The sequence below is a fragment of the Alligator mississippiensis genome, chromosome 9 (assembly GCF_030867095.1).
Source record: "Alligator mississippiensis isolate rAllMis1 chromosome 9, rAllMis1, whole genome shotgun sequence".
NCBI classification, from domain to species: Eukaryota; Metazoa; Chordata; order Crocodylia; family Alligatoridae; genus Alligator; species Alligator mississippiensis.
In genome coordinates, this window is record NC_081832.1 from 79,261,630 (window position 1) to 79,284,938 (window position 23,309).

General features: G+C 64.6%; 3 protein-coding genes across 10 annotated transcripts in view; 1 reads left to right on the top strand and 2 right to left on the bottom strand.

Annotated features, from left to right (window-relative positions):
• Positions 1 to 4,415, top strand: part of UNC5A (unc-5 netrin receptor A) — a 20,438-nt gene extending 16,023 nt beyond the window's left edge. For both annotated transcript variants that reach the window (XM_059712981.1, XM_059712982.1), the window contains 5 exons: positions 246 to 479; positions 677 to 826; positions 1,041 to 1,205; positions 3,350 to 3,528; positions 3,712 to 4,415. In XM_059712981.1, the coding sequence (XP_059568964.1) occupies positions 246 to 479; positions 677 to 826; positions 1,041 to 1,205; positions 3,350 to 3,528; positions 3,712 to 3,877 (894 nt within the window). In that variant the 3' untranslated portion in view covers positions 3,878 to 4,415. The remainder of the gene's footprint in view (positions 1 to 245; positions 480 to 676; positions 827 to 1,040; positions 1,206 to 3,349; positions 3,529 to 3,711) is intronic.
• HK3 (hexokinase 3) lies at positions 4,268 to 14,071 on the bottom strand. Its single transcript, XM_014601333.3, has 19 exons — positions 13,364 to 14,071; positions 10,234 to 10,376; positions 9,960 to 10,119; positions 9,624 to 9,772; positions 9,402 to 9,521; positions 9,170 to 9,265; positions 8,972 to 9,071; positions 8,691 to 8,874; positions 8,329 to 8,484; positions 7,975 to 8,205; positions 7,475 to 7,782; positions 7,199 to 7,347; positions 6,883 to 7,002; positions 6,627 to 6,722; positions 6,320 to 6,419; positions 5,439 to 5,622; positions 5,175 to 5,330; positions 4,839 to 5,072; positions 4,268 to 4,759 (listed from the first exon to the last, which is right to left on the bottom strand). The coding sequence occupies exons 2-19, from the start codon at positions 10,369 to 10,371 to the stop codon at positions 4,600 to 4,602; spliced, it is 2,841 nt and encodes a 946-aa protein (XP_014456819.1). The 5' UTR covers positions 10,372 to 10,376; positions 13,364 to 14,071; the 3' UTR covers positions 4,268 to 4,599.
• Positions 14,072 to 15,041: 970 nt separating this feature from the next.
• The window catches only part of UIMC1 (ubiquitin interaction motif containing 1), a 32,198-nt gene continuing 23,930 nt past the window's right edge, over positions 15,042 to 23,309 (bottom strand). For 2 of the 7 annotated variants that reach the window (XM_059712988.1, XM_059712983.1), the window contains exons 9-14: positions 20,279 to 20,444; positions 18,301 to 18,373; positions 17,023 to 17,146; positions 16,331 to 16,391; positions 15,693 to 15,735; positions 15,042 to 15,410 (exon numbers count right to left, since the gene is read on the bottom strand). In XM_059712988.1, coding sequence (XP_059568971.1) covers positions 15,197 to 15,410; positions 15,693 to 15,735; positions 16,331 to 16,391; positions 17,023 to 17,146; positions 18,301 to 18,373; positions 20,279 to 20,444 — 681 coding nt within the window. In that variant the 3' untranslated portion in view covers positions 15,042 to 15,196. Of the gene's footprint in view, positions 15,411 to 15,667; positions 15,736 to 16,330; positions 16,392 to 17,022; positions 17,147 to 18,292; positions 18,374 to 20,278; positions 20,445 to 23,309 lie in introns of those variants that run through there. The other 5 variants (XM_059712984.1, XM_059712985.1, XM_059712986.1 and 2 more) reach the window with 5 other exon arrangements.

Here is a 23,309-nt window from a genome sequence, read left to right on the forward strand (position 1 = left end):
GGCAATTGGCCTTGTTGTCATGCCAAGGGGTTGACTGCAGCTCGAGGGCACCCCCATCCCCAGGCAGGCAGCACCGGCCAGCACGGGGTCCCAGCCCAGAGCCCCCATGGAGATGGGGAGCTGCCTGCTCAGGGCCCCCGGGGCAGGCACCCGCCCAGCTGGTCCTGGCTCTCAGCAGTGGGCAGGGCAGGGCACGGGGCGGCTGCCTCCTGCCCGCGCCCGGTCCCAGCTGGGCTCTCCCGCAGGACGTGCTGCACCTGGGCGAGGAGCCGGCCTCCGAGCTGTACTACTGCCAGCTGGAGCCGCAGGCCTGCTACGTCTTCACGGAGCAGCTGGGCCGCTTCGCCCTGGTCGGCGAGTCGCTCAGCATGGCGGCCTCCAAGCGCCTCAAGCTGGTGCTCTTCGCGCCCGCCTCCTGCAGCTCCCTGGAGTACAACATCCGCGTGTACTGCCTCAGCGACACCCAGGACGTCCTCAAGGTGCCAGGGCAGGAGGGCCGGCCGGCGGTGGGGCGGGGGCCGCCTCCAGCTGCTCTGGCCCTGCCTTGCAGCTGATTCCACCCCAGTCCCGCAGGGTCGTGGAGGGCTGGAGGCGCTGGGACAGGCGGGTTTTGGAGCAGGGTGCTGAGCCATGCCCTGGTGGGGTGCCCAGCTGACCTGGCACTTGGCCCCGGCAGGAGGTGATCCAGCTGGAGAAGCAGATGGGGGGGCAGCTGATTGGGGCCCCCCGTGTCCTGCACTTCAAGGACAGTTACCACAACCTGCGCCTCTCCATCCACGACATGCCCAGCTCCCTGTGGAAGAGCAAGCTCCTGGCCAGCTACCAGGTAGGGGAGCCCTGGCCTGGTCCGGGCCGTGGCACTCGTGGGCATTCCTGGCTGACACATGGGGAGACCCCCCAGGCTTGTTTCCCTGCGTCCCTGCGGTGGGGCTCGGCCCTGGGGGGCATCGTGGCCTGTGGGGGTGGGGCTGGGAGGTGCATGCCCGGGGCCAGCAGTGCCCTCCAACAGCGGTCACTGCAGCGCTGCCCCCTCCACGCAGGAGATCCCCTTCTACCACATCTGGAGCGGGCTGCAGCCCTACCTGCACTGCACCTTCACGCTGGAGCGCCTCAGCCCCAGCACCTGCGAGCTGGCCTGCAAGATCTGGATCTGGCAGGTGGAAGGCGACGGGCAGAGCTTCACCATCAACCTCAACATTGCCAAGGTGTGGGGCGGGCAGCCGGGCAGGGAGCTGGGGGAGGGGCGAGGGCAGTACCCAAAGTGCTGCCAGCAAGAAGAGCTAGGGACGTCCACACTGGATGAATGGACTGCAAGGTGGATAGAAAACTGGCTGAACCATCAGGATCACAGGGTAGTAATCGATGGCTCAATGTCTAGTTGGCAGCTGGTACCAAGTGGAGTGCCCCGGGGTCGGTCCTGGGGCCGGTTTTGTTCAGTGTCTTCATCAACGACCTGGAAGATGGCAGAGCGCACCCTCAGCAAGTCTGACGATGACACCAAGCTGGGGGGAGTAGTAGATATGCTGTCGGGTAGGGCTAGGATTCAGAGGGACCTCCGCAAACTGGAGGATTGGGACAAAAGAAATCTCATGCGGTTCAACAAGGACATGGGCAAAGTCCTGCACTGAGGAGGGAGCGATCCCATGCACCGGGGCAGGCTGGGGTGACGGGCTGGGCAGCAGCTCTGCAGAAAAGGACCTGGGGGGACGGGACAAGAAGCTGAACAGGAGCCAGCAGTGTGCCCTTGTTGCCAAGTAGGCTACCGGCATCCTGGGTGCATTGGCAGGAGCGTTGCCAGCAGATGGAGGGAGGTGATTCTTCCCCTCTATTCAGCACTGGGGAGGCCACATCTGGAGTCCTGCGTCCAGCTGCGGGCCCCCACTACAGAAAGGATGTGGACATGTTGGAGAGAGTCCAGTGGAGGGCAGTGAAAATGGTTGTGGGGCTGGGGGACAGGACTGGTGAGGAGAGGCTGAGGGAAGTGGGCTGGTTTAGACTGCAGAAAAGAAAACCGAGGGGATTGAATAGCAGCCTTCACCTCCCTGCCGGGGGGCTGCAAAGAGGATGGAGCTGGGCTGGTCTCAGTGGGGGCAGATGACAGGACAAGGAGCAATGGGCTCACGTTGCAGCAAGGGAAGTCGAGGTTAGGAAAAACTCTCTCACCAGGAGGGAGGTGAAGCGCTGGGACAGGTTCCCCAGAGAGGTGGTGGCATCTCCATCCTTGGAGGTTTTCAAGACCCAGGTAGACAAAGCCGTGGCTGGGATGACGTAGCTGGGCCTGGGCCCACGTTGAGCAGAGGTCGGACTAGATGTGACCTCCCAGGGGCCCTTCAACCCGCATTGTCTGCGACTGAGGGAAGCGCCTGCTCTCTCGCTGCAGAGGAGGACGTGGACACATGGCTTGAAGTTGCAGCCAGGGAGGTTTAGGTTGGAGCTCAGGAAACACTTCTTTGCTGTCAGAGCAGGGAGACGGGGCCGAGATGCAGGGACTGGGGGACTGTCCACACTGGAGCCGTTCGAGGAGAGGCTGGGCAGGCACTGGGATGATCCAGGCACAGCGATGCCCATTTTCTAGCGTGGGGGTTCCCAGGTTTCTGGACTGTGCTGGTTGCCCCCTTTCTGCTCTATGCCTCAGGGTGTTCTTAAGCCTCCCCCAGAGGCATGGGACATGCTGTGCCAACGCTGCTGCTGGCACCAACCCCGCAGGGTCCCGGCTGGAAGGCCTTGTCCCCGTGCTCAGGCTCAGACTGACACCACACTGGGGGTCAGGAAGCAGTTTTTACCCCAGACTAGGGGGGTTTGCCTTCCTCCACAGTGGGGACACGGCCTCAGCCTGGGTTCTGCGGTGCATAACATCCTTCGCAGCGGCGGGACACTGGCTGCTATTTTACCTGTGGCAGGTCCGGGTGTAAGGTCCGGCCTGTGCGAGGACTGACACCAGTTTTACACAGAGTTTAGGTGTGGGTTGGTCCGGGCTGGGTTGCACAGGGCTCAACTAGACACCACCTCTGCTGCTCCCTGCCAGCCCCCCGCTCTGGGGCTCCTGTGACAAGGCGGCCCCCGGGGCGGTTCTGGCTGAGGAGAGGGCTCTGAAGGCCCCTGGTGCTGGTGGCAAAGAGGGTCCATGCCCCATGCTCGGTGTTGATGCTGTTGGGCAGGCCCCGGCTGCAATGCCCCTGCCCACACCCTGGCACGGCCTGCTCCGGGCACTGGGAGCCCTGGGACCCGGCTGACTCCGGGCACAGCCTGGCAGGCTTTGGCTGCTCTCGGCTGGCACCCAGAGCAGCTCTGCTGCCCCACAGGACCTGTGTGCAGCCCCCTGTAATCCCGCCGGCACCATCTCTTGCAGGACACGAGGTTCTCAGACTGGCTGGCACCTGACGGCGAGGCCGGCCCCGCAGCCCTGGTGGGTCCCAGTGCCTTCAAGATCCCCTTCCTCATCCGCCAGAAGATCATCAGCAGCCTGGATGCACCCTGCGCCCGCGGAGCCGACTGGCGGACCCTGGCCCAGAAACTCAACCTAGACAGGTAGGAGGCAGTGGGGACTGCCAGCCCAGGGACCCCCACCCTGCCCAGCCCTGCACCCTGGGGTGGGGGTTCCTGCAGCCCTCCACGAGGACGGGACCCTGGACACAGCCCCAGGGAGGAGCTGGCTGCATCCTGCACCCCGGCGGGTCAGCCCCAGCCCCGCTGACCCCGCTCTCTCCACAGCCATCTCAGCTTCTTCGCCTTGAAGCCCAGCCCCACGGCCATGATCCTGAACCTGTGGGAGGCGCGGCACTTCCCCAGCGGCAACCTGGCGCAGCTGGCAGCCGCTGTGGCCGAGGTGGGCAAGCAGGACAGCAGCCTCTTTGCCGTGTCGGAGGCCGAGTGCTGAGTGCGGGCAGGCGGGCACTGTACAGCCCCTTCCCCGGCGCGCGGGTCGGCCCGGCACACACGCGCCCGCCGGGGCAGGGCGGGGAGGGGGCTGCCCCAAAGCCACTAGCTCCGTCCCCATCTGGGCCCTTCCTGCCCTGCCCCAGCCCTGGGGCCCCTGGAGCCCAAGCCCAGCGCCCCAAGTCTCCCCGGCGGCAGCAGAGCTCAGAAGCAGTGAGGGGCAGTGGGGGGGTCGGGGGGGTCGGGGGCCTGGTGGGGCGCGGGGTGGGGTGAGCAGGGACCCGGGTGGCCCGGCCCGGCCGGGGCCGGTGTGTGCCGCGGCGTGGTGCGTCGTGCGTGCGGTGCCGTGCGTGCTGTGTCCGTGTGGCCTGGGCGCCGCGGGCCCCAGCCGTGTCGTGTAAAGACCGTTTTTTAATTCTGTATTCAAGTGCATTCAAGTATTTACACTTGGCCTTATGTACATAGCGCTGCAGGGAGGGGCAGGGGCGGGCCGGGGCGCTGCCGGACAGGACTGTAAATAAATTGGATATATATTGCTATCTTGGCGTGCCAGCCTTGCCTGGGTCCCTTGGAGGGAGACGGAGGTATGCCACCCCGCAGAAGCACCCAGTGCTGGCAGGGACTGGGTCCTGGAGACTGTCAGCAGGAGACTCTCCCAGAGCCTCCCCCCCCCGCGGTCCCACTGCCCAGTCCTTGCTGCCGTGCACACAGGCTGCCCGGGGGCTACTGGCCAGGTGCTGGTGCTGCGCGGCTCTGGGCCACGCGGCAGGCGACAGCAGCGACGAGCGCGGCGCCCTTCCCGGACCCGTCTTCCGACTGCAGGAAGGTGACGGTGCAGCGCGGCGCCAGCTCCTTCACCGTCTGCTGCACGTGCTGCGAGAAGCTGCGGGGGAGAGAGGGGTGAGTCCCTGCCGAGGGGTGCGGCCCCCTCCCCACCCCGCTCTGCCTCCAGCCACACTCACTGTGGGTGCAGCTTGTAGAGGGTCCCGTCCACGCCCACAGTCACGGCCAGCTGGGCCAGGCCACGGTTGTCCCGGATCTTCTCCGCCACGGCGGCCAGGGCGGCTCCACAGAGCTGGCCGGCACGCAGGGACACGACCTGGCACACCTTCCGCACCAGCAGCGCGTCCTCCACGCTCGCCGCCAGCCCCAAGTTGCGCAGCACGGCGCTCACCTGCCGCAGGGCCAGCCCGTCACTGCGGGAGGACCCAGGGGCTGGTTAGCACGGTTGCAGCGTCCCACGCCCACTGCCCTGGGCTGGCAGCAGGAGGCCAGAGCCCAACCTAGCCCGCACCTACCTCTCAATGGTGGACAGGAACTTGGTGGGGAAGATGCCCGGGGTCTGCAGCGCCGGGCATGGGCGGCCCTGGAACAGCAGTCGCTTCTCCACGAGCTCCACCAGCACCATCCGCACGATCTCGCCCAAGTACATGCCACTGATCAGCTTCTCAAACCTGCCGGCGGGATGGTACCCGGCATCAGGGCAGGCACAGGGGCTGGCCAGAGCCCCTCGTCCTGGCTCCCAGCCCCGCTCCCCTGTCCGCCAGCCCTGCCCTACTCACCGCTGCTTCCCGGGGTTGAGAGACGCCCGGTCCACTTGGGCATCAAAGCACGTGAAGAACTCGTCCAGGCAGCCGTTGTCGCCGAACGCCCCCCACTCCATGTTGATGCACATCCGGCCCTCGGCCCCCGGCACCACCTCCACGTTGCGCAGCTCCTCCATGTAGCAGGCGTTGGTCCCTGTGCCTGGGGGGCACCACGGGGTCAGGCGCCTGCCCAGCCACAGGACCCTGGTGTGGGCCAGCCAGGCCTAGAGTGCAAGGGGAGGAGCAGGAGGGAGCCCAGGTCTCCCACGGCTGGGAGATCATGGCTGGGGCTAGAGGGGAGTGAGCCCAGCAGGGCTGGGCTATGGCAGGGTGGGAGGGGTCAGGATCCGTGCGTGCAGGGGGCTCCAGACAGGGCAGCGGTGCTGGGGGCGGAAGGGGGATGCGTGCAGCTGGCTGCTGCTGCCAGGCTGCAGAGCGGAGCAGAGGCCCTGCTGGGGCCAAGCTTCTGGGCTTCGCTGGAAGCCGGGCAAGAATGTTTCCCTTCCTGTTGCTGTGTCTTGGGGGTGAGTTTTTTGCCTCCTTCAATAGCATCAGGTGCTGCTGCAGCCCAGGCTGGGGGTGGGCTCTGGGCTCTGCCAGTGCTCCTGCCGGCAACCCCGCAGGGCCCAAGCTGGAGGGTCTTGCCCCTGCGCTCAGGCTCAGCCTGACACTGCGCTGGGGCAGGAGGGGTTTGACCCCGGCTCAGACCGACGACTCCAGCCAAGGCCACGGCAGGTCCTGCGCGAGGGGTTGGGCTGGACCGGACAAGCCGGGCTTTGCTGTGTCTGGCCTCACCCCAGCGCCACGCACTGTGGGCTGGACCATGCCGGAGCCCCCTCCCCAGCCCTGCTCCTTACCCACGATGAGGCCGACCTCGCAGTTGGGGTCGTCGTAGCCACACGACATCATGGTTCCCACGGTGTCGTTCACTATGGCAACCACATCCAGATCAAATTGCTGGGAAGAAAGCGCCAGGTTACTAGGCAACGCAATTCCCCATCACCACAGCAACTGTCGCCAGGCCCACCGACGTCTCCTGGGAAATCGCTTCTTCCTCCAGGGAACCTGGCGGTGGCCCAGCCCAGCGCCCACCCGCTCCCAGCGGACGCGGGCACAGCGCCAAACCCCTGCCCAGCCCCCCCAGGAGAGCGCCCGGCCCCGTACGTTTTTGCGCCGCACGGCCTCTCGCAGCAGCTCCACCACGTCCTTCCCCTCGCAGCCCGAGGCCGTGAAGCCTTTTGTCCAGTTCAGCAGGATGCCCTGCGGGGTCGTTAGGTTTCAGAGTCCACACCAAGGCGGCTCTGCTGTGGCTCTGGCTAACGGCAGGCCCAGGCGGGCACCGCAGTGGCACCAGGGCAGGGGGGTCACACCGGGCACGGCCCCACGCCCCACCCAGGGGAGCGTCTGGGCAGCCCCGCACCTGGTCCAGGCTCTTTTGCTGGCAGGGGAAGGAGAAGGTGAAGCCGAGGGGCAGGGTCCGGCCCCGCAGACCCTGCTTGGTCTGGAAGTCCATGATGCACTCCACGATGTGGTCGAAGAGCTGTGGGGAGCAGGGTCGGAGCTGAGAGGGGGCAGACGTGCTCCAGGCGGCCCCCAGTCTGTACAGGGCCCCTCCAAGCTATACAGGGTCCCCCTCTCCCTGCCCTTCTCGGCACATGCAGGCGCTGAGCTGGGGCTGCGGCTGGCGCTGCCCTGGCAAGGGGTCCCAGGGCCAGCAGGCGGGCACGCGCCGGTACCTGGGAGCCGGGGCCCTGGGCCACCTCGGGCGGGATGGAGTAGATCTCGCTGACCATGCAGATGCCCCCGGCCTCCCTGCTGCGCAGCTGCACCAGCAGCACCCGGAAATTGGTGCCGCCCAGGTCCAGCGCCAGGAAGTCGCCGCGCTCTGCAAGGGGCACGGGTCAGCACAGAGCGGGGGCTTCGTGCCCTCTCCCAGCCCCCAGCCGCCTGGAGCCGCCCCACGAGCCCCCGGCCAAGGCCCAGAGCCGCAGCACCCCCCGCCCGCCCCTCACCGGAGCCATCGGGTGTGGCGCGGACGTAGGTGGGCAGCATGCGGGTGGAGGCCTGGGCGTGCGTCTCGTGCCGCAGCCCCCGCTCCATCTCACGCTGCAGCAGGGCCTGGACCCGCTGCCGGGCGTCGGGCGCGAGGTGCAGCGGTTTCAGGAGCTGGTCGACCTCGTGACGTTGGGACTGTAGGCGCACGGCCACTGCGGTTACCATAGCCACCCCCCAGGCACAGCTGTCCTCCTTTGCCGACACCAGGGTGGCCGCGCACTCGGGGGCCAGCTTCTTGGTCATCTCCTCCAGCGTCCGGCAGAACCTGGGGCGCAGGAAAGCCGCAGGCTGGGCCCAGCTCCGGTGCGGCCCCCCAGTGTCCTCAGCCCCCTCACGCCTGTGGCATGAGCTGCATGCCCCCCACCAGGCACCAGGACGTGGCTGAACCCACCACTGCTGCCCCCCGCCCACCCACAGCCACAGCCACAGCCACAGTCCTAGCCAAGCCAGGCCTCACTTGCGCCCCTGGAAGATGTCCCCGTCCACGCCCACGCAGACGTCCAGCTGTGGCAGCTCCCGGTTCTTGCGCATGTGGGTGAGGATGGCGGCCAGGCTGGTGGCACAGAGGTTGGCGGCGCGGGTGACCACGGCCAGGCACACCTGCCGCACAGCGAAGCAGTCCAGGTCACTCGGCTGCAGCCCCAGCTTCTGCATCAGGCACCGGGCTGCGGCCAGCCCGCCCTGGTCCCTGCAGCGGAGAGAGCACGGGGCTCAGGCGGGCACGGGGCTCAGGCGGGCACGGGGCATGGGGCGTGGGGCACAGGCCCCCTGCCGAGGCCAGGCAGGCTGGCGGGGCGCAGCCCCTACTCACTCCGAGATGCTCAGGACTTCCAGAGCCGTCACCTTGCCCTGGGTGAGGAGCTGCGGGGTGGTGCCGCCGGCGTGCAGAGCCTTCTCTTGCGCCAGCTGCACCAGCAGGAGCCGGGCGATCTCGCCCAGGTGCAGGCTGCTGATCATCTTCTCAAACCTGCGGGGCGAAGGGGGGCTGAGGCAGTGGCACCAGCTCAGTGCCTCGCCCACCCGGGCTCTCTGCTTGCTACCCTGCAGGTCCGCTTCCTGGCCCCACAGACGCCAGGCCGTGCCCAAGGGACATCCGCCCACCCACCCCAGTACCGAGTCCTGACCTGCCCACAGCTCTACCGCTTCCCTCACCCCACAAGGCCCTGCACCCACCTGTGCTTCCCCTTGTGCATGCTGCCTGCGTCCACTTGTTCATCGTACGTGGTCAGGATGTCGGCCAGGGCCCCGGTGTCCCCAAAGGCGCCCCACTCCGTGTTCACGCACATCCGCCCCTCGTTGTCGTCCAGGCTCTCCACGCACCGCGCCTCCTCCATGAAGCAACTGTTGGTGCCGGCGCCTGCACAGCACAGGGCCGAGCGAGGCAGATGTGATGGCAGCACCATGCCAGGAGACCCCCCGCCACTTAACCGCCACGTGCCGCCGGCACCACTCACCTACGATGAGGCTGACCTCGCAGGGTTTCTCCCCCAAGCTGCAGCCCATCATGGTGGCCACGGTGTCGTTCACCACGACCACGACGTTGATGTCGTGGCGCTGGTGGAGCAGAGCGCACGGTCAGGCAGTGCCCCCGGCCTCCCGTGCCCCAGCTGAGCTCAGCCCCGCTGCCCTGGCCCGGCCCCCGCGCTCCTCACCGCCTGCTTCTGGATGGCCGCTTGCAGCAGCTGCCCCACGTCTCTCCCCTCCACGTCGCTGCAGCTGTAGCCCTTGGACCAGGTCTGCAGCACGCTCTGCAGGGACAGCAGCATGGGAGAATCGGGGGCTGCAGGGGCCGGCCTGCCATGGCTCCTCCTGCCGTGGGAGCTGGGAAATGCCCCAGCCCACGCAGGCCAGCCGCCAGCCGCCAGCCCCCAGCACGGTGCTCACCTTCTCCAGCCCAGCCTTGTGGCAAGTGAAGGGGAAGCAGAAGCCCAGCTGGTGGCTCGTGGCTGGGATGTGGAGATTGTCCAGGAACTGGCACAGCCTCTCCGCCATGAAGTCAAAGAGCTAGCAGGGAAGGATCCAGGCATGGCCCGTCAGCCACAGCTGCTCCACCCTGCCCCATCCCAGTGCCAGGGGGTCGCCCCCCCACCCCCTGCACCCACTTACCTTCTCCCCTTTGCCCTCGGTGAGGTCCCGTGGCACAGCGAAGACCTGACCCTTCAGTTGTGCCCCCTGGCGCCCGCCCCCGCCCAGCTCTGCCTGCAGGACCCGCAGGTCCTGCTCATGCAGCTCCAGCACCAGGAAGCTGCCTCGTTCTGTGGAGAAGGGACCATGGCATCAGAGCCAGCCTGGAAGGTGGCTGCCCCTGCCCCGCTGCCCCCAGGACCTGGGGCGAGGGGCACAGCCCTGCCCCCACCTGCAGCAGCCCAGATCCGATGGGCACCGTGCCCCAGTGCAGTTCAGTTGTCTGGAGAGGGCTGGGGGACGGGGGCCACAACTCACCAGTGCTGTCAGGCGTGGAGCGCACGTAGGTGGGCAGCATAGGCACGGCGTGGGCACCTTTCCGGAGGCTCAGCCCGGCCTCCATGGCTGCCAGCATGCGGTGCTGCACGCTGCTCAGCTGCTGCAGGGACAGGCTCAGCGGCTGCAGGACTCGCTGCACCTGGGGGAAGCGCTGGTCAGGCAGGGAGCACAGCTGGGAACCGCCGGGAGCCCTGAAGGGCTGCGGGACGTAGTCGGCAGTGTCCCGGGGGTGCCTGGCGAGGCCTGTACTCACCACCTCGGTGACACGATGGCTCTGGCTCTGTGGGTGCTGGGTGGCACCAGCGTCACCCACCCACTGGGCAGAGCACACAGGGCTCCCGGCTTCCTTGTGGGGCTCCTGCGGCACGGGCTCATCCTGGCGCGAGCTCATCGGGCCTGCGGGAGGGAGCGCGGGTGAGCCCTGCGCTGGGGACCTGGGGAGCGGCTCGGGGCCTCCGCCCTGCTGCTGCCAGCCCCGGCTGCGGGCGGGCCAGGGCCATACGGGCCCCACGGTTCATCGGCTGCAATACTTGCTGTGGCGCAGGCCCCGGCAGTGCTGAGCACCTGGTCCCAGCTGGATGTGACCCCCGGTTCCTGCCCACATGCACAGGCCAGGACTGGGGGGGCAATTAGGCAGGGGTCCCTACACAGCAATCATCCGGGCGGTGCTGGCAGCACTGCCTGGCAAAGCTGCACTTTCTTGTTGTTTTTTAATCCTGTATGTGGGGCCAAGCCCGCTCCGGAGCCCATCGCCGGATCAGAGCCCGATGGGTCCAGCCTGCGCTGCCCGCACCTCTCCTCCCTCCTGGACTCTTCAGCCCACGGCTTCAGATCCTCCCGCATCCCCGGCCGTGTCCCACGTGCGGGGCCCACGCCCAGAGGTGTTGGGGTTTGTTGCCCCCAAGTCTCGCTTGCCCTGAGTCCACAGGCCAAAGGAGCAAGCTGGGGAGAAACCCCATCACCATAAAGCAGGTGTAGCCAAGATCCTTTTGTTGGGAGGCTGCAGGAGCCGCTCGCAGGGGGCTGCCCGCAGCGCGCCGGACAGGCTCCCACCCTCCACCCCATAACCATCTTAGCCCTGGGACCCAACACTGCAGCGACTGCACTTGATCGGAGGGACCAAGAAGTAGAAGCAACACTCTTTTTTTATTAAATGTATTTGTTTTCCCAGCCAAATCGGATTGCACATCTGTGAGGCAGTCCAGAACCATAAGTGGTCCCACCACCGGCAGACATCCTCCACCCCCACCCGGGGCTGCAGATGTTTCCAAATCCCTTGGCAGGCATCCTACGTGGGGTTTGGGTGCCCCTGAATGCTGCCCGCCCTCAGCCATACGGCCCTCGGAGCAAGCCAGGGAGGAGACTCCCATTTCCATAAACTGGGCTTAAAGCTGCTGCACCTCGGCGGGTCCTGACCCAGCCGGAAGAGCAGTTCTCCCGGGGACGCTTTAGGAAAACTGCCTGTGGACACAGATGCACGGTACTTCCCCTGCCGGGTTACAAACAGGCACTGGACTTGATGGTCTGGGCCAAAAGGCTGGGACACGATCAGATCACATACCCCTGCACGCGCGCACACACGCACCTGAAAGCCCACCCCCGGACCCTCACACTGAGCAGCCCCACACGGACAGCAAGAAGAGAAGAATGTGCCCTGGCATCCCAGGCACGTACAGAGCATCCCGCTCACCCCCCGCCCCCCGCCCAGGCCACAGCCCTTTCTGGGAAATGGGCTGCAGCTGCTTGGAAAAGAGGAAGCGGCTCCGTTGGGCCAGCCTTGTGCAAACACAGACGTCCTCTTGCACTTCCTCGGTCCTCCGTCCGCTGCCTATGAAAACCGAGAGGCACACAGCCCGGGGCAGGGGGGGTCTGTGAGGACCTGGACCGAGGCTTGGAAACACTCAGAACCTGAAAACCCCGTGTCGCACAGCTGACAGAGAGCGGAGGCTGAAGGGAGGGTGACTGGGTCTTTTGCCCCCGCTCCTCTCTCCCCGGCAGCCTCCAGCACCGAGGGCCCAGGACTGTCTGATTTGGAGGCTGTGCCCCTTTGCCCCCAGAAGTGTCCAAGCCCGTGCGACTGGCTGCGCTCCCAGCTCCCACCACAGCTGGGAGCCGCTCCACCCTGACTGACCCTCGGGTGACAAAGAACTTCCTGGTTTCTTTGAAACGTAGTGCCTGTTCGTGCCATTGCGTGACAGCTGCAGGAGCACACGCATGTACAAATGCACACACACCCCCGCACCTGCCTGCTACCAACATCACCCGCTGCCCGCTCCCCGAGCCCATACATGGCAGACTGCACATGCCCTCCTGGCTGCCTACACACACCCCTACGTGCTTGGTCACGCAGCCGTCCCCCCCCCACCCTGCACTGCCCCACGACCCAGGCCCTGCACGTTATTTAATGAGCTCCCTTCCATCCTGAGCGGTTGCATGTGCTGCTCAGACCCAGGACCAGCTGACCCCGATGGGGACGCGGAGCTGCAACCCTTGCTCCCGCCTGGCTCAGTCCCCACACAGGGCTGGCACTGGGTGGGGGGGAAGGGGGCACACACGTGTGCAGGCATGCGACACGCAGTCCCAGGGCGGGGGCCACCCCAGCCAGCACAGCCCAGCAGGGCCCCGCTATTTCCAGGGCAATTTGCATTCGCCTTCAGTTCCAATTAGCACTTGTCGACTTGAGCTCTAATTTTAATTAGCTCAGCAACAACTCTGCCATTAATTAGCCAGCCCCCTTAATGAGCCCTCCCCCTGCTAACGAGCAGACAGGCCTGCTCCCTCCCGGCACCTGGCACGCGACGTGGCAGGGCTCTCGCGGCCGTGCCCATGAAGTGGCCTGGCTCGTGCTGCAGCCAGGGTCTCCCAGGGCCACGGCGGTTCTGGGGAGGGGGTGGGACGGCTCCCCCAGCGGCAGGCACGTGGCGCATGGCCTGCATCCAAGTGATGCCAGGGCAGCTCCTGGCTCCACACCACGGCCTCGCTGGATGCCAGGTCCAGGGGCAGGCAGCTGGGGCCATGGCGGGCTCCATGCTGAGCCCCTCTAGTGCCGAGTGTTGCATGGGGGCACCGCGCCCTGTTCCTGCCGGCCTCTGTCCCATGACCCTGGCCCCAACCCCACTTCCTCTTCTGTGTCCTTGCTCCCTGGAGATGCGTGGCTCCCAGCCCTTCCCTGCACCGACACCCTGAGTGCGGAGGGTGGGTCCTGTTTCCCACTCTTGCCCTCCTCCTCGGTGGGCACCCACGGGTGGTGCTGGTGACCATGCTGTGGCTGCATGGGTTAGCAGGTGCCTGGCACAGCTGGTGCAAGGGAGAAGCTGGAGAGAAGCTACCCCACGAGCAGCAGCCCCCACGTGGGCAGGGCCCAGCCCGACCCCGCTGCCTACCTCACGGCGTGGTCTGCTCCAAGGACACCGGCGACAGGCTGCAGCAGGGGCTTCCGTGTCTGCTCCGGGGCTCCCTGACACTCCAACTCAGAGGCAAAGTGAAAGCGAATCACAAGATGTTTCCTGCCCCTCCCTGCCACCAGGCACCAAGCCTGGGGCAGGGCAGGCTCCAGGCTGTTCCTCCAGGCGCATCCCCAGCACCCAAGACTGGGGGCGTTGGCATGACCCCTGGGCCAGAGCAGGGCTGCGCCCACAGGGCATGCCCTGCATCACGGAGCATGTGGCTGGACCTACCCAAGCCGGGGCCAGGGCACCTGGGTCCCCCATGCAGCCCTGCCTGCTCGGTGCCTTGTTTGCCCCACCTGGCCCCGTGCCAGAGAGCCTCAGATGCCACCACCGCCCGGGGCACCGTCTGCCCTGTGAGCTTGCGGGCATCCTACTTGCAGGCCCAAGCCCAGAGGCTTGGGGTTCGGCTGCCCGAGCTTTGCTTGCCCTCAGCCATAAGGCCCTTGGAGCAAGCAAGGGAGGAGACTCCTGTTTCCCTAAAGTGAGCTTAAAGCTGCTGCACCTCGGCGGGTCCTGACCCAGCCAGAAGCGCAGTTCTCCCGGGTGCGCTTTGGGGAACTGCCGCCACGGACACAGGGGCACGGTATTTCCCCTGCCGGGTTAAGCAGCCACCATGCCTGATCTGAGTCTTCAAGAGGCTGGGGGGGGGGGAAACGCACGGACTGTGCCAGCGGCCCCTGCCCTTCCCGTCCCTCCACCTCCCCTGCCTGCCCCCAGCCCTCATGCTGGGCTCATCGCCCCCCACCCGGGCCGTGCAGGCGAAGCCCCACACCGCTGTCTCCCAGGCCAAGGGGGCTTTTCAGCTTTTGCTGCCTGGGGCATGGGTCTGCCGCCTCCTCCCTGCTGCCCAGGGCACAGACACAGGGCTCCTCCAGCCGTGACACAGGAGCCAGGGACGCGGGGCAGGGTGGGGTCCGGGGCCCCAATGGACAAAGGACGCAAACAGCAGGCATGAGGAGCCCTGGCAGGCGGTGCCACCTCTGCAGGACCCAGAGAAGCAGAAGGTGGCAGGGAGCAGCACTGCGGCTGCGACGGGCGTCCCACGGGTGAGGCTCCCAGCATCAGATCCCATCCCCTGGCATACACCCTTCCCTAAGCACGGCCTGGCGCTCTCCCTCCAGCGCCCGGCTGGGCACAGAGTCGTGACGCTGCCCAAAGGGGCCTTGCCTGAGGGACCCGTGGGGCCTTCCCACCCTCCCGTGCTGCCGGGACCCTCGCAGACCTGGCAGCAGTCACAGCTGCCAACAGGCTTTGCCGGCTGTCGAGCAGCCTGGCTCCATGTGCCCACAGGCCTGACCCACTGTGGGGCTGGCCCACGGGGTGACGTGCTATGCAAAGCCACCCCACCAGGCAGGGCTGCTCTGTCCCGAGCTGGCCGCAGGGCCAGGGTGGCTGGCGCAGACATGCCCATGCACCGTGCAGCAGGCTGGGGACCTTCCCACCCTTGGGGCTTCCCAGTGAGGACAAAGGGCACCATGGCAGGCAGGTACCACAGTTTCCACGAGCAGCCAGCTGGGTGCTGCTGGGACAGGGCCCCAGCTCCTGGATGCTGGTGCCTCCCCACACCCTCGCTCCCTCCTGCCCATGCAGGCCGCAGGGCGCCACGGCCAGCTTGTAAAAATGTACATAAATATATTTCCATCTCTGCAAGGGGGTGGGGGAGCTGCGGGGCACGGAGAGACTGGGCGTTGCGCCCAGCCGCGCCAGCGTACAAAACATATAAAGGGGGCGGAGGGCGGGGGGCCCGAGTCCTTGCGGCAGCGTGGCTCAGAACTTCCTCTTCCTCCGCCGGGCGGCTTTGGTCTGCAGGCGACTGCCCGGCTGAGCGCCCGCCGGCTCCTCCAGGTCCAGCAGGCAGGCCGCGGCCTCACCCAGGGACATGAGGGCCTTGGCCGGGGGATCCCTCAGAGGCGTGTGGGGAGGGCTACACCGGCCGCCTGCACTGTTCCCAGCATCATCCTGGGCCCTGGATAGGAGGTGCCTAGGGGAGAAAGCAAGACCCGAATGCAGCGCTGCCCGGAAGAGCCCACCCGGCTCAACCCAGAGCCCACAGGCCCCGGCCAAGGGCTGCTGCCACCACCCCGCTGGAGCTGGAGGCAGGGAGCCCCTGGCTGCTCCAGGCTCCTGTGGCAGAAGGGCGTGGGAAGGGCCATGGGGCAGTGATTTCCCCCCCAGCCTGATGGCCCCTGTGCCCCACAGGGACCAGGATGTGGGCCTGGGAGTGGGGAGAGGGGATACCTGGTTTACGAGAGCGCCCACTGACCTTGGGCTTGCTCCTGCAGACGATGTGACCCCCACGGCAGCACCTGCAATGAGAGCACAAAGCAGAGCCTCAGCCCTGGGGGCACGCTCGGGTGAAGGGGGCCTGCCTTGGCATAGGGCTGGGCACGCACTGCCGGGCGCTGGGCCACAGCGGGGGGGCTAGGGGCCGAACAGTCCCATTACCCGGCAGCAAGCAAGCAGCCCCTCTGCCATGTGCCAGCTTGCAAGGGGCAGGGACAGGCCACTCTCTGGTGGGCCACAGGAGGAGACACTGGTGGCGTCACACCAATGTTGGGTCCTTCCAGCATCCCGGAGCACTCGCACTCGTACTGCCCTGCCGTCTTGCTTGGGAACTGGACCGACATGGGGGTCCTGCCTCTCTTCAGGACCCAGCTAGGACAGCCCGCGCCAAGGGACGCCTGGGGGCATGAGGGGAGGACTGGCCCTGGCTTCCCCCTGCTTTGCAGGGACAAGCGTCTCCAGGACAGCAGCCAGACACGGCACCAGGAACACACCAGTGACTATGAGCCAAAGCAAACAGAGCCAAGGGGTACGGGCCATGCCTCTATCCAGCCCTCTGCAGGGCAGGCCCCGAGCCCAGGACCCGTCCCTGTCCCCATCCCGGCCGGGCATTCCCACCTGCAGCCTTGCTCTCGGAGAGCTCCAGCAGGGCAAGGAGGCGGCCCTCGGGCCTGTCATCCTGCGGGAAGGAGAGAGCAGAGCGTCATGCTGCTGCCGGACCTCGGTGGCTAAGGAAGGAAGGCCCAGCCGAGGCGAGGCGGCTGAGAGCAGCTCCCTCACAACAGGTGGGCCCGGGAAGGGGGTCGCAGGGCAGGAAGCCTGGAGCTCTGAGCCGCTCCCACAGGCTCTGACCACAGGCCGGCCATGACCTCCCTGGGGCAGCTTCCTCGTGGGGGTTGCAGACTACAACGCCGGCTCCTTCACAAGGCCCTTGGGGGTCTGGGGGCCAGTATGCAGCACCATCAGCTGGACCCTTGAGAGGTCCTGCTTTCGCCCATGGGACCTCCATCTAGTCCTGGGGTCAAGGGTGGAGGGTGTGCCCAGGGCACCGATCCTTGCATCCAGCAATGCCAATGTCCCAGGGGCCCAGGATGCCGGGGCAAGGCGACGTCACCATGGCTGACTCCTCTTCAGCCACCCCCAATGTCACAGCCCAACCAGGCCCCGGATGCTCTGCTGCAGCAATCCATGCCCTGCAGCCCCCAGGCCAAGGCTGGGCAGAGGATGGCAGCCCTGCTGCTCACACCCTGAGGGCACACCCCTCTGTCCCCAGCTGGTGGGGAGCACTGCTCAGGGAAACCTGTGCTCACCTTGGCGCTTCGCAGCCTCCTGGTGCCTAGCGCTCTCTCCGCGGCCTGGAGGCAGCCGTCCACGTGGCGCTCATACTCCCTGCGCGGCACCAGCGACTTGCAGAGGTAGCACTTCTCGCTCCTGCTGAGCCCGAGGGAAGAGCAGTGCGTCAGGACTCTGCTGACCGCAGGCCTGAGATGCTGCCCTGCTCCCAAGCTGCCATCAGCACTGCCCACCCGGCACCCACCACCACACTGGAGCAACTGCTGGCACTCCTTGCAGCTGCAGCGATGGAATGGGACGCTAATGAAGCTGGCTACTCTAACGGGCCAGGTTCTCCTTGGACATGAAACACTCTCCCAGGTGGTTGCAACAGGCCCTGGGGCTCTGCTGAAGGAGCTGCACTTTGCCTGCAAGGCAAAGCAAGGGTGTGGAAGCAGAGCATCGGCTCACCGGAGACCCCGTCTGAGCAGCTTCTGCACCGCCCCCAGCTCCACTCGCCAGGCACCACCGCAGAGCAGAGCAGAGCAGGCTCTGGAAGCCGAGGGCTTGTCCACACTGGCACTGAACTCAGACTGGGCCGGTGACAGCCTAAAGGGCCATGGCTCCTCCTGGGCCCCCCCTCCAAGGAGGAGGACAAGGGGCACCCCAGCATGGCTACCCGGCAGCCATCAGGAGTGGGTCAGCCACAGAGCAGACTGAGCCCAGCAGGGGCGAGCGTGGCTTCCTCCGCCTCGACCCCCCACGCTCACTCTGCCATCCTCTTCTTGTGGTGCCTTTCCAGTCAGTGCCGATTACCCAGATAACGTGTCTAAACAGAAGCTGTCCTCTCTATAATTAGCCTAATTCCATTAGCGATGTTGCCATTCCCTGTTTGCAACAACAAAATTGCTTCCATGGCAGGGATCTCACTGTCAGCTCCTCTCTTCCAAGCTCCGGGTGGGTGGGAGGAGGAGGGGCTGGAGAGGAAGATATTAAACAAAGCCACGGCTCTTCCGAAAGTCTAATTGAATTAAGACGATCCCTCCAGCTGCCATGTTGTCAGCTCCCCATCCAGCCTGCTCCTCCTTTCAGGGCTCCTCCCAGATGCTCGTGGGCCTGGCCCAGTTCATACCCAGCAGCCGCTCTCCAGAGCTACCAGAGCAAACGCTGCTGGCCTGCACATAGGCTGGGCTGGAAGCAACCCAACGAAGCTAAGAGCCTGGCAGCCTCTGCTTCCCCCTGCCCTGGGCACCAGGAGGCCCAGCTCCATGGCCGGGGTGTCCACACGAGCCGAGGGAAGCCGCCTACCTACTTACTTGCCAGTGTCCCTGGGTGGCGGGATGCCCCGGACCGCTCTGCTCTTGGCTTCTCTCTGCCGCCGTGTGAGTACTGGAATGCAAGCAGAAAGCCTCACTCAGTGGATCTCCCCGGGATGGGAGGGGGCGCAGGCTACTGCCATGGACCGCAACCCTAACCCTGCAGCAGACTCCTAGGCACAGACCCTCAAGTCCCGGGGTCAGGGATGCCCCACAAGCTATGCAAGGGAAGCTCCCGGCAGTGCCGGGCAGCTCGGAGACAGGCAGGCGGCACGTGGACGGATGGATCTGCCTGACTCGCATGCTGATGCCTGGCTCCAGCGTGCTGCGCTCCCCGGCACGGCCGAGCAGGCTCTGCAGCCTGACTGCAGGCGGCTGCTGGGTACGTGCGCAGCTTGGCTGCTCCCGCCGCAGTCCTCTCCACACGCTCCCGACGCCAGCGGCGCAGGGCTGCGTTTCAGCTGGGGAAGCCGAGCTCCCTGCTGAGGGGAGAAGAGCTGGCCAGGGCCCAAGGGCACAGGGCAGGACTGCTCTGGGTCTCAGTCAGGCTCCCAGACAACAGCTGCACCCTGCGGCCTGGCACCTCCTCCAGCTGCGTGACTGCAACAGGCCGCTCTCCCAGCACAGCACGCGGCTCTGGGGGCCCTCCCTGCCTGCTGGTGCTGGGCTCCGCGGCCTGCCAGCCCTCCCACGGCAGCCATGAGAGCAGCCAGGCCTCTGTGGTGCCTGCTTCTGTCCCTCAGGAAGCAGACAGACTCTGCCTCAGCCACTTTCCACACACAGGGCCAGGCCTTAAGGTGGCATCTCCTCCCCATCCTGCCCTGGCCCAGCCTCGTGCCACCACAACCCACACAGACTCACTGCTGGTGTCTGAAGGGACAGGGAGAACCACTGGTGAGCTCGTTCACCTTCCAGCACCGCAGCCTTGGGATGCCTCCTGCACACGCTCAGGTGCTCATGGCTTCTAGTCTCCCACAGCAGCAAGCACAGCTGGCACAGCACACCCCGCTGAGCACAGGGCCAGTGCACCAGCTGCTTGGGGAAGACCCCAGCTGTGCCGTGTGTGGCAGCACAGGGGAGAGCGAGGCCATGCGGCTGAGCACTGCTGCAGCGGAGCTGGGCATGGGGGCCCCAAGCCAGCAGTGGCAAGCCCAGGCCACACAGCTGGAGACAGGGAGGAGCCTTCACCTCTGACCTCCTGGTGTAGGGAGCTGCAGTCTTGCAATGTCAGACCCACCCTCCAGCAAACTCTGCTCTTGCTCCATCCTCCCTCTGGCCTCCTCCAGGCTCTGGATCCCCGGGGAGCTGGGACTTCCTGCCTGGCCTGGCACAAGCTGCTGGCAGGTCCCCTGAGCATGCCTCACGGGGCTGTAGCAAGGGTGACTGGCCCCACACTCATGCTCAGAGGCCTGTGACACTGGCTGGATGTCACAAGCTCACCGCCTCCCACACCAGACTCATGCATGCTCTTCCAAGCTGCTCCTTCCTGCCCCGCACTGCCTGTCCCCAGCGCCCTGTGCTTGTTCCCATTATGGGAGATTCTTCCCAACTGGACCTCATCAGAAGAGACAGGCCTCCCCCTGCATGTTTTGTTGTGGGGCTGGGAGCTTGTGACAGGATCAGCACTGCTGCTGCAGCCCTGGGTACAGCTAGCTCTGCCGCTTGCACTCGAGCGCAGCCCCTGGCACTTTTCAGCCCCCAGCTGCCAGCGGAGCCTGCTGTGCATGCAGCGGGAGAGCAGGACACGCTGCTCACCTGTACACAGACACAGCCGGGTATGCTCTCATAACCACCGCAGGCCATGATGTGCGCAGAGGGCAGCGGCTTCCCCGCACTGCTCAGCCAGCAACTTGGAGGCCCACAGCTCCAAGAGCTTTGCAGTCCACATGCACACACACACAAGCAGAGCCAGGCACACATGTGCACACATGTGCCTGCACAGACAGAACTGAGGCCTGGAAGCCCGCACACAGCAGACCTGGGAGGTCCTCATCAGCATCCTCTCCCGTGGCGCCGTTGCAATACATGGCGTGCAGCTCGATCTCCGTGGCAGGGAAGCCCTGGTCGCACAGCGGGCAGGCCACACAGGCAGCCGTGGCAAGAGTGCTCTCCGACGCGCCACCCGCATCTTCGTCTCCAGCAGTCTGAGGAAAGGGACAAGAGCTCAGCCCACCAGGCCTCAGTGCTGCAGTGCTCCTCACAACCGTGCAGCACCAGGTGGCCCCACAGCCCTTCCCCAAAACTGTGTGTGCTCCCCTTCCCTGCCCAGCCCCAGCACAATCATCCTCAGGGATCAGCTACCTGGGGAAGCACCACAGGGGGCAGGGTGAGCAGCTGGACCCTAGGGAGCACCACGTCCCAGGGAAATGCAAAGCCTCCCTGCCTGAGGAGCAGAGCATGAAAGAGCCTGCTGGGGACTTCATGAGGCAGTGCCCGAAGGCAGCGCAGAGCTAGCCCAAGACCTCTACCAGGGAAAAGGGAAGCAGGAAGGACAGCCATGATGATGGAGGGGCAGTGAGCAGGCAGGCAACTCTCAGAGGCTGTATGGTCTAGGGACGGGGTTGTCATGGGGGACCTAAACTACCCCCATGACATCTGCTGGGAGCAGCCAGCCATTAATGGTCCCCTGCCCCTGCCCTCCATTAATGCTGACTTTGTGAAGGAACATCTTGAGAAGCTGGATACCTTCAAGTCAGCCGGCCCTGACAATCTTCACCCCAGGGTACTCAAGGAGCTGGCGAGCATCATAGCCCAGCCTCTAGCGCGGATCTTTGAAAACTCTTGGCGCTCTGGTGTAGTGCCCGAAGACTGGAAGAAGGCCAACGTGGTGCCTATCTTCAAGAAAGGGAGGAAAGTGGATCTGGCTAACTATAGGCCCATCAGCCTGACTTCTATCCCGGGGAAGATCTTAGAAAAGTTTATTAAGGAGGCCATCCTTAATGGACTGGCCGACGCCAACATCTTAAGGGATAGCCAGCACGGGTTTGTTGCGGGTAGGTCTTGCTTGACCAATCTCATTTCCTTCTACGACCAGGTGACCTATCACCTGGACAAGGGAGATGAGATTGATGTCATATATCTTGACTTCAAAAAAGCCTTTGATCTGGTGTCCCATGATCGTCTCTTGGAGAAACTGGCCAATTGTCGCCTTGGGTCCCCCACGATCCACTGGCTGGAAAATTGGCTCCGGGGTCGGACCCAGAGGGTAGTAATTGATGGAAGTCACTCATCGTGGTGTCCTGTGACCAGTGGGGTCCCCCAGGGCTCTGTCCTTGGACCCATACTGTTCAACATCTTCATTAATGATGTGGACACTGGAGTCAGAAGCGGACTGGCCAAGTTCGCCGATGACACCAAACTTTGGGGCAAAGCATCCACACCAGAAGACAGACGGGTGATCCAGGCTGACCTGGACAGGCTCAGCAAGTGGGCGGATGAGAATCTGATGGTGTTCAATGCCGATAAATGCAAGGTTCTCCACCTTGGGAAAAAAAACCCGCAGCATCCTTATAGGCTCGGCAGTGCTATGTTGGCTAGCACTATGGAAGAAAGAGACTTGGGGGTCATCATTGACCACAAGATGAACGTGAGCCTGCAATGCGATGCTGCGGCTAGTAAGGCGACCAAAACGCTGGCTTGCATCCATAGATGCTTCTCAAGCAAATCCCGGGACGTCATTCTCCCCCTGTACTCGGCCTTAGTGAGGCCGCAGCTGGAGTACTGCGTCCAGTTTTGGGCTCCACAATTCAAAAAGGATGTGGAGAAGCTTGAGAGAGTCCAGAGAAGAGCCACACGCATGATCAGAGGTCAGGGAAGCAGACCCTACGATGACAGGCTGAGAGCCCTGGGGCTCTTTAGCCTGGAAAAGCGCAGGCTCAGGGGTGATCTGATGGCCACCTACAAGTTTATCAGGGGTGACCACCAGTATCTGGGGGAACGTTTGTTCACCAGAGCGCCCCAAGGGATGACGAGGACGAATGGTCACAAACTACTACAAGTTCATTTCAGGCTGGACATAAGGAAGAATTTCTTTACTGTCCGAGCCCCCAAGGTCTGGAACAGCCTGCCACCGGAGGTTGTTCAAGCGCCTACATTGAACACCTTCAAGATGAAACTGGATGCTTATCTTGCTGGGATCCTATGACCCCAGCTGACGTCCTGCCCTTTGGGCGGGGGGCTGGACTCGATGATCTTCCGAGGTCCCTTCCAGCCCTAATGTCTATGAAATCTATGAAATCTATGAAATCCAACCGTTCATGTAGGTTCTTAACCTGCACGCAGGACTTCCACCTAATGCAGGAGGGATATGGTCCCACTACGGGGAATGCCTTACTGGACTTGGTGCTGGCCATGGGGAATGATCTGGTAGGGGAGCTGCAGATTTGTGGTCAGCCTGGGGACAGTTACCACCAATCAGCAGAATCCACCATACGGCGTAGGGCGGGAAAGATAACTAGTAGGGTGGGAGCGCTTGACTTTAGGAAGGCTAACTCCAGTGTGCTCAGAGTCTAGTCAAAGACGCGCTGCGGGATAGGAGTACTGGCAAGATGGGAGTCCAGGAAGGGTGGTTGTTCCTAAAGGAAGCGATCCTTCGGGCGCAGAGGGAGATGATCCCAGTGCGAGGGAAAGGGCGGGGAAGGGGCCAAAAAACTTCCTTGGCTAAACAGAGAAATCCAGGGGAGCCTAAGGGCAAAAAAAGGAGGTATATAGGTGGTGGAAGCAGGAGGAAGCTCCCAAGGAGGAGTATACCTACTTGGCCTGCACTTGCAGAGAGGCAGTTAGAAAGGCCAAAGCAAGTATGGAGCTGAGGCTGGCAATAGAAATTAAAACAACAAAAAAGTCCCTTTTTAGGTATGTAGGGAATAAAAGGAAGGTGCAGGGCAGCATGGGACCCTACTGAGCAAGCACGAGCAATTAGTGACAGACCAGGGGACAAGGCTGAGCTCTTCAGCGACTTTTTTGCCTCGGTGTTCCTGAACAGGGGTCAAGATAAGTCTCCTAATGGGCTC